At 43.6% G+C, this 10,016-nt stretch overlaps 1 protein-coding gene across 2 annotated transcripts in view; it reads right to left on the reverse strand.

Annotated features, from left to right (window-relative positions):
* Window positions 1-1,635: 1,635 nt before the first annotated feature.
* The window catches only part of gpc4 (glypican 4), a 46,955-nt gene continuing 38,574 nt past the window's right edge, over window positions 1,636-10,016 (reverse strand). Inside the window, exons 3-10 of one of the 2 annotated variants that reach the window (XR_014602854.1) lie at window positions 9,592-9,989; window positions 7,793-7,958; window positions 6,345-6,475; window positions 6,085-6,231; window positions 5,659-5,783; window positions 5,227-5,408; window positions 4,151-4,958; window positions 1,636-4,103 (exon numbers count right to left, since the gene is read on the reverse strand). Coding sequence is in view for 1 of the 2 variants with exons in the window: in XM_084085991.1 (XP_083942117.1) it covers window positions 4,729-4,958; window positions 5,227-5,408; window positions 5,659-5,783; window positions 6,085-6,231; window positions 6,345-6,475; window positions 7,793-7,958; window positions 9,592-9,989 (1,379 nt within the window). In the remaining variant the exon portion in view is untranslated. Of the gene's footprint in view, window positions 4,959-5,226; window positions 5,409-5,658; window positions 5,784-6,084; window positions 6,232-6,344; window positions 6,476-7,792; window positions 7,959-9,591; window positions 9,990-10,016 lie in introns of both variants that reach the window. The other variant, XM_084085991.1, reaches the window with a different exon arrangement.

Here is a 10,016-nt window from a genome sequence, read left to right on the forward strand (position 1 = left end):
ATTATCAATCTACAAGCTCACAATGCATTGCGTTGTGTTGTGAGCTTGTAGATCTGCTAAAGAAGTGACAAATTGTAATCGTTTTGAAACATCAACAACACACATTTTGTATGGAGGTCCATGTGAGCACAAAATACATAAAACTTGTAGAATTTAGATGGAGAGTGAAAATGTGGTGTTACTAAATCTACAATTTGTAAATCGACACACTTTGTAATATCAACAATGTATGAACAGGGGTAGTAGAAGGGGTTGCAGGGGAGGGATGCTCCCTCAACGTCTAAAATTAGGATATCGGTTTTGGTCAAAACCACTTGAACCCCGGCATCCATATTCTGGTGGGAATGTTAGCCTAAAATAGCCCATCTACAAGCTCACAATGTGTCACGCTGCGATGCGCTGTGAGCTTGTAGATCGGCTATTTTTGGAAAATACATTTTGCAGAGGGAAACAAGCATATACCCGTAGATACGCTCCCCCACTTCTAAAAGTAGCACTACACCCCTGTGTATAGACGTCGTATAGACGTCTTCTGGGCCTCCTCTGGCGAGGTCTTCTGGACGTCCTCAGAGAAGGTTTTTTATACATCTCACATGTAATTAAAACATATTTTCTGGACGTACAAAAGATGTCCTAAAACATATGTTTCAGACATAATCGTTGGACATGACGTCTTCATGAGCTATATATTCTGGTGACAGCCGGAATGTAGACGGCATCCCGGGAGCAATATGGGTTAGCGCCCCAGCCTGTGTCTTCCGTGAGGAAGAAGCCCAACAAACCCGCGGTGAGGCCTTTAGGAGGGCCATTCAATCAATCCACAAGTGGAGCCTGCAGTACCACCACGGCCCAAGGAACCATCACGCCAGAAGGAAATGTTTGGATCGGGGCGGTGCACCTGATCTGGCGCAGCGCTCAGGTCCTGGACCTGGTGAGACAAAGGAGGAGCCCGACCAGGAGACAACCCACAGAGCCTAGTCCCTCCACGTGCCAGAGCCTCTCCGAGTCCCGGCAGAGTACTTCCGGAGAAGCGGACTGAGTGGCCCTGTCTTGCCCTATAGACTGACCGTGGGTAGCTACTGGGACGTAAGTCGGGGCTTGATCAACCCTGGCTGGGTCACCTGGGCGAGGGTGTATGTTGTATGTTGCGAGGCCCGAAACACCCGATGACCCCAGGCTACAACACTGATGATACGTCCCAGTTGCATCCATGTGATGTTTTTCTTTATTCTTATTGATTCTGACCCTATTTTACATACTGACAGAAATCACAATATATCAATATTCAGCCACGTTTGCATGGATGGATCCATTCTTACAACATAAATACCTATAGTCAGGTCATATTTTCATGTCATGGACCCGCCCGTAGATACACACATTAGGGCTAAAATAACTATTGTGTCCATCTCAATGGATCACCTGACAAAAGAATTACGATATAATTTAGACCGTTTTATCTGCATACAGATTCTTGCCTGGTTAAATAATTATGAATTAAAATGTGTCATTTAAAAATCATATATTAATTTGTATGAAATATCACATTTCTCCTAAAATAGTCCTTCTATAAACCTAATTATCCCAAAAGGGCAGAGTATACTGCAAAAAACAACAAAAAAACATCCACAACCATTTAAATATTGGCAGTCTTTATTTCAACAAGACTAGGAAATGTTTAATATACCTTTTCTCTTACAATTTAACATCTATGTCATCTTGTTTTTTCCATAACATTTAGGAGATACTCTGACAAGTAAAAATCTGATGGACTTTGATGGCCTCTTTTAGAGACATCTAAAACGGCTGCTCCTTATATTTACATATTGTTGATTCTTTTCAGTCACTCGCTCTCCTCTCAGAATAAGAGTCCGAACTGTACTTGTGGGCCAAAAAGCAGATGGAGGAGGTTCTTCTTCCGTCTCTAGCTCAACTTTAAATGGTCACCAGACTTTAGTTGTCTCTGTGGATCAGATGGAAAAACTCCCTGCAGCTGGATGGCCTCCAGCCAGCTGGGAAATGCTGCCGCCTTGTGGCCCGCAAGCACAGACATTCACCACCACCACCACCACCATCATCATCATCCCAAACATCTCCTCACCCGTTTGGAGTTGTAGACCAGTGGTTCTCAAGCTCTCGAACCCCAACAACTCTTGAGTCTTCAAATGGAGCCAAATGGACCCATTTGGTTCCATTTGTATACTCTCAAGAGTTACAGACCTGTAAAGATCCATCTTCAACCCCGTCAAGGAACCCCTGAGGTTCCCTGGACCCTACAATGAGAACCACTGTTGTAGACAGTTGGGGTTTTATCGCGCACAAGCACAGCTCTCCCACATGACACTTAACACATGCACAAGCCCTTGTAGAAATGTTGGTACACACGGGAACAGAGGAACCGAAACAGTGGAAATACAGACATAGGGCCTAATTTAGTTGTCGAAACATAGCTTGGATATCTTTCCATGGGGGTTGCATAGCTCTTCTGCTGCGTGGACATTCTAGTCCCTCCAAGTCCAACTTCTCGATGTTTTGATGTCCTTCACTGATTCTTTTCAAGTCCTCTTGATTGTACTGAATCATCGGGAACGTTAACCTTCCATAAGGATGTCTCCCTTACAACGTACAATCATCCTGACAGTCATGATACACGAGAGGCACGAAGGTTGTGAGCAAACTGCCATGTCCAGTATTCACCACGCGTCTTAACATTAGCCAATCACTTTAGACCTGCACACAAACCTGAAACATGCAAATCCATTCATATATATATATATTCTTTTACAAAATGCATATTTAAACCAAGACATCTGATACCAGTACAAATAAGTCCGTTAATTTGTAAAATTAATATTCTTTTCCATCTAAATTATGTATATCAATGTATTCTGAATACTGTATTTTTTAGATAATTATGTTTGTCATTTCTGGAAGCATGTTTGCAAATGCATTAAAAAAACATGCAGTTACATAATTTACTGTACAAAAGCAACTGGAGATGACATACTATGTCAAGAGGAGAAATGACCAGAGTATCAAACTACAACTGAATGTTGAGCTGAACAAAACAAACTTTAGAAAATTTGCGCAGATCACTGATTATAAATGAATACCTTGAGCAGTCATTAACATCTACATTCGTTTGTTTCTGACAATAAGAAGCTAATAAAGTACCAAGGTTTATAAAAATACAACAAACTCCGATACTCTCGCATGTATCAAATTTGGTAGCACTTGTGATAAAGACATTCAATGTTGCCTTGAAATGAAAAAATGTAAGAATTAAGTGGGTCAATCAGTTGAAGTGTGTGTTTACACCCATTCAGTCCATTAATCTAAAGAGGTACAAATGTGTATTGTGGAGTGGGGTTGGGGGTTGGGGGGGGAATGGATCACCCCACCATCAGCTCCTAATAACTAGCAGTAAAACTCACTGTAGTACCTAATAGATATCTTCATAGTAAAAATAGCTAAAACTTACAACAGCTTTCAACATAAAACCCTGTATTAAAAAAAAGTATTTTTGATCTGATTTCATTTGATCAAAGCCATCACGTCTTTCGTTCCTCTTATCTGGTTTTTATCTCCAACATTCCAGACACACAAGTCACATCCTGTCCTTTTTCAAACGGGTCGGACTGTTACGGAGTCAGAGAACTCCGTAATGGACTGAGTTTACAGTACCAGAGGGCATTCAGGACTTGTCTTTGTCAGCTAACCTTCTTTAAAGGGGGGGGGGTCTGTCTCCGCTCCAAAACACTGGGGATACCTACTGTACCACACGACTAAACTAAACCAAGACACTTTCAGGTAGAACGCTGCTCGTCTCTACCGACAATGAGGCTGTGTACATATACATACATTATGTGTACATGCTAACTGCACGTTCAGCACACAGCATGCCCTGAAACTCCACCACACAATGATTCCATCTGTCGTTGAACTAGCTAAATGCCTGTGTTGTCATTTCTCTCATAAGTATTTCTGACAGAGTGAAAGGCCAGTCAATAAAACAAAACTGCCATCATACCGGATCAATGTCCTCAGCTTTGATCGGCTTCACACCGGTCTACTGGCTTACATCTCAAATGGAAGCACAGTCTCTGTCACACACACACACACACACACACACACACACACACACACACACATCCAACAACAATACACACACACATACGCACTCAAACACAAACACACACACACACACACACACACACACACACACACACACACAGAAGGACTACTTGCTACATTATTTCTTGGTTGCTCTCTAGTTAACAGAAATGAAAATATCTTCAGAAATGCACAGATATGTCTCAGCACAGGCACTCAGCGCTCAACCAAACACCATCGTGACAACAAACAAACAACAAACCAGTTGTGGGATTAAATTGTCAAATAAAAAAAGGAACACTGTTTGTAATGTTGTAGGAGGAATCACAGCTCAGAGGGGCAGCGAGGAGTGAGCATCTAGCCCCCGAAAAACATCAAGGAGGGTAAAAAGGTGAATTCTTTTTTTTTTTTTTGGAAGAAAAGTAAAATCTCTGTACACGTCCTTTAAAAAACATAGCAACAAAAAATCTTTAAAGTGAAGTTATTGTAATATTAATAAGAGTCTCCCCCCAGCGATGGACAGACTGACGTCCTGAAGGCAGTCTTTTGTCTTAAAAGTCTCTCTGACAGTTTTTCCCCTTCGCTCCATAGTTCCTTTCCAAGCAGTGGCGTTTTTTATCTGAGGTGCGGGGCGAGCAGACCAAGGCCCGCCACGCACAGCACCACCAGCAGCAGACTGCTCTGAGACGCGCGGTGGCCTCCGTCGGCCGGCGGGTTTTGGTGGACCACGGGGACGAGGCGAGGTCCCGCCACCACGGGGGGCGTGGAGAAGTACATGTCGTCCGTCCCGCAGGACGGAGTATCGCAGCCGCTCCCGCTCCCGTCGTCTGTACTGCCGTCCTCATCTGAAACACACAACCAGAAGGTTAGAGGACGGACACAGTGATAAGGAGGACTAGGGCTACAACTCACCATTATCTTCTTAGAGAATATTCTATCGACTTTATTAAATAAATAATAATTAAATAATTGAGAAGTGCATCAACAAATCGATAATCCACTTATAATTTGCCGCACAACGGTGTCGTGCAAAATAGCTCTAATATCTACAATTACAGTTCAATAACTACTGATAGAGAGACAGACAGACAGACAGACGGATGGGTAACTCACCATCCTCACCGTTCTCTACAGAGATGTCGGTGCCGCTGTGCGCTGCTTTTAGCCAGCTGCTCATCTCCTTCAGAGCGGCGATCTGACTGCGGATCACGGTGTCTGGCTTAGTGATATCCACGTCCACGTCCGGATTCGACACCTGATTGGCCAGTCCGTTTCCAATGACGACAGACTCGTACCTGCGACAGGAGGACGGAACAACGGGATGTTTGGTTTAAGCGGTGCTGTTCTACATTCAGCAAACCAGGAGAAGAAATTGCAGATTGAGACTTTTAACCTTTGCTTTTATGAAATATCATTAGGGTTTTATGGAAGACGATTTGGAACATCAACTTACAATTTAAGCAATGGAACATTCTAATACTCTTTAAACTTATAAGAGTGACTGAAATCAGTCGTGGTCGACTGAGAACTTTAATCCATGCATACCTGCTCTTTGCTGTACCGTTCCAGCACTCATCTCCAGGTGCGATCCTCTCCCCGGCACACACAGTGTCTGGCAGCGTTGACCAGAACTTCTTAGCGTGTTTCAACTTCTTCTTAACATCCCCTGTCTGGGATGACAAAGACAAAGCAATAAGAAGTCAGCTGGGCTTAACCACACTTCGTTGACCAGGGTCCCCCAGGTGTCCTCTTCTTTCTTTCTTTTTATTCTCTGGCAAAAATAGCCATTCTACAAGCTGACAACACCACATCGCACTGCAACGCGTTGTCAACTCGTAGATCGGCTATTTTTGCAGAACGTTAGCCTACTATGACATGCCCAGAATAGGGATGCTAGGGTTCAAAGTGTTAAAATAAATAAATACATGAATGAGATACAAAGATAAATGTTAAGTTTGATGTGGGACTTACCAGTCTGTCTAAACTGGTTCCAGCAGCTGTGGTTGGTCTGGCGTCAGGGCTGTACGGGCGGAAACGACCTGTGAAGGTGGTTTCTTTAGCGGAGCGACGGGCACGGAAAGCCTGGCTGGGTTTGGGTTGTCCACACCCCTGGAACACCTGGAGAACAGAGGTAAAGGAATGGTCAGCATGCATGCATGGCATACACGCACGTACGCACGTATGTACGAAGTTTACGAACACCCACACACACACACAATGTGACTACAGACCTTTTGGGACACTTGCATGCTGTTCTCTTGCATGTTCATGATGGCCTCAGAGATCTTGACATCGATGGGGTCGACCACAGACTCAAAGTTAAACGGACCCTCCAGCCTCTCTGCCAGACTTAACATGGCATCTGAAAAAAAAAAGAATGTCATGAAAAAAATAATAATAATCATGAATCACAGATTGATTCAATCAACACAAACACATAAGACACGTCCAGTGTTGCCAGATTATGTGAGAGAAACAAGCAACCAGGTCTAGGAAAACCAGCCCAAAAGAAGCAACTATGGGCCACATGAGCACTTTAAAACATACATCAGCTAATTGAAAATAGCAGATCTACAAGCTCACAACGCGACGCGTTGTGAGCTTGTAGATCGGCTATTTTCAAATAAAATCTTGCGGGGAAATTATAATAAGCAGATCTGGCAACCCTGGACACGTCTTGAAGTTGCATGAAACTATGCAACAGCACAGCAAGCCGTTTCATGCAGTTTGGCACATGACACACCACCAGGGGGCAGCAGCAACCAGCAGTGTACCAGGAATAAAAGAGAGGCCAACCATTGTGTACTCTTGTATACTGTACAATGTCTTTTATGCAAGTACATTGCCTCGTCATGTAAATAATTATCATGTAATCCCATATAGAGTGGGACATCAAAATAAAAACGGCAAACATTATTATATAATACTAAAAATAAATGAATAGTATTATATAATACTTTTGGAATAACATGCTGTGAGAACACTGTACTCCATTTATTTGTGTTGGAATTAAAGCCGCAGTCTGTATGTTTTATGTTTATCCCCGATGGAGAGAGGTATGTGCAACGATGTCTGAACTACAGTAAAGATAGTGGCATATCTAGTGTCCAATCTGGTGCAGCTTCTGCCTCAAATAACTTTATTGAAAAAAAAATAGGATCATGCTCCAAACGATCAAGGGTTTATTACCACCATAGTGTGACGTTTCGAGCCTAGTGGCTCTTCCTCAGTCACTGATGTTTGTTTCTGCCCTTTTCTACTTGTCAAATAACTCTATTGACATTGTCAAACAGTAGTTGTCCTACCCAACACCAGGGTCTAAATGTCTCAATGGAAGAGTAGGGAGACCACCTCCAACTACATTTTATTCTACATTTTTATCCCAGATTAAATAACAGTTATGTACATTACAGCAACGCAGATCATCAGAGCTATCAAGGTTTATAGTACTGCTTCTCAAAGTGCAGTCTGGGGACCGCCAGGGGTCCTTGAGGAGTGTAACACTGAGCGTGTATACATTTGTACACTCTTAAGAGTCCTACTTACAATTTTAGACGGGGGTCCCAGACATAAGTTTCATTAAATGGGGGTCTGTGTGCCTAATGTGCATGAAACTGGGGGTCCTTGAAAGGAAAAGACCTGAATAACTGGCTCATGGGACCAGAAGAAGTGTCCTTACCCAGGAAGTTGTTCCATTCCGTGTCCAAGTCAGCCTGGTTGGCCAGGCAGCCTCGCATCACGTTGAGACAGTAGTTCTGACAGGGCTTGAGGGCCACCTGGCCAGAACAGTAGGGGCAGTACAGCATCTTCATGGCTGCTCGCACGCAGCTGGGTGACGCCGTGACCTGAGAGACCAGAGCAAGAAACAGTCAGTCTACAGCAGCTGGTAGTCACTGAAAACTATATATCGGCCATTATTTTACTTTTCTGATGATTTTTTGATTGATCGGTATCGGCAATTATGCAGTCCACATGCACTGGCTTTTCAACCTGGCATCCCTATTTTGGGCATGACATTATAGGAGAGAATTCTGACAAGTTTTCAAAGATGTCCAAGAACATATATAAATATAATATAAATTGATTGGACAATTTATATTGTCCTTTTAGACGAAATATCAGTCAAAATGTAGGTAATCATCAGTAGTCTAGAACGCGCCCAAATCGGGATCGGACGCAAAGATTTGGGTCTACTAAAAACCACCACAATCTATTTTATTGGCCAACAACAATTTTGCACATATAAGGAAATGGACTCGGTTGTCTGATCTCTGTCTATGCCACACATATCAATTATCTCTGTCCTGTTGGACCGGGGCCTTTTCACACTCATACAACCACAGTCTAAGATTTAGTTGCCTTGCTCAACGGCACTTCAACGGTGGGTGTTGGGAGAGGGGTGAGTTCACCAGTGGTTTTACAGCCAAAGTTCAAAGATCAGTATCATCTAATCAGTCCTCCAAAACACTTGCTAAGCTATCATAAAGTTGTCATGGCAGCACAATCAAAGCACACCCAGACACACAAATGCCTTCTTTGTAGTGGAACCTTGACCTTTTAGCACCAGGAGAGACAAAAAGAGAGAGAGAAGATAGGACAGAAGGAACTTTACACTAAAAATACTGTGGTTCAGACCAAGTCTCCTGATAAGACAGCTGTTGAGTAAAAACTATCGCGCAACACTCAGTACACTAAAATATAGAGCCTGGGGGAAGATTTTTATCAACCCATATCCCAATGCTTTCATTTTGCTTGTTTAGGCAAAACGTATTGACATTACATAAGTATTCCATTACAAACCTCCAAGTATCTACTTGGTGATAATTACATTTTAGGACCTCATTATAGATTCATGGAAGCTTCCACGCCAACAAAGAGCTTAAGTGCACATCACGGCTCCTTCTAATCAACTTACCAGGAAAACTTTTGTAAAAAAATACTACTTATGTTGAGGTACTGCACTGGTCTATGCGAATTAGGGCAGTATACCATGAACAGTTGGCATATCATAGCTGTCGGGTCAGGCAGAAACCCTTTATCTCAAAATGTCATCTTTTTATGTTTTTCCGTCATTTAATGCCCTACTTTGTCATACAAGAGAGTCGGGCAAAAGAAGTGAAAATAGCCGATTTACAAGCTCACAATGTGTCGCATCCTGAAAAGGAATGGTTTTGGACATACAAGGTTTCCAGTCGACAGAGGTGATTATGTTATCTTGGCACATGGCAGCGGTTTGGGATTCAAAACGGTCACCTTGCAATTGAGCCCCGGACCAGATGGCACCATCATGATTATATAAAACGTGTTTTGAAGTCATCATATTGGAGTTTGTGATTCCCAATGCTTGCTCATCGGCAAAGTGTGTACACCACTATGACTGTGATTAACAAAAAGCGGTTGTCGTGTGTGTGATGCCAGGGCTTTTCAGTTTTTACACTCATGAGAGACATACAGAGCATTTAAAAAAAAAACACATACCGTGGAGACTTTATGGACCACCTCTGGCATGAGCAAAAGGCCACGGGTGAAGGTGCGCGCCGCCACGAAGGCGCGTGTCAGCTGCAGGCGGAGCTTGCGAGGCACGTCACCGAAGGGCTGCAGCTGCTCGGTGTGGCGGCTCACGCACTCCATGTAGGCGTCGCTGAACTCGTACTGCACGTTGACCAGCCGGAACATCCTCTCCAGCAGGTCGGCCCAGAAGTCCGACAGCATGGAGTCCAGGTTGACGGCGGCGCCGCCCGACAGGTAGTAGCGTTTCAGCGACGCGAAGAAGTTCTTGAAGAGCTCGGCGTTCTGCACGTACATCATGCCGTACGTGCGCACGAACATAGTGTTGAGGGAGCGCTCAGCGTTTTCTAGCAGCTCACGGAAAAACTCTGGTAGGGGGAAAAAAAAGACAATGG

The sequence above is a fragment of the Gymnoscopelus microlampas genome (assembly GCF_963454915.1).
Source record: "Gymnoscopelus microlampas genome assembly, chromosome: 18".
Classification (NCBI taxonomy): domain Eukaryota; kingdom Metazoa; phylum Chordata; class Actinopteri; order Myctophiformes; family Myctophidae; genus Gymnoscopelus; species Gymnoscopelus microlampas.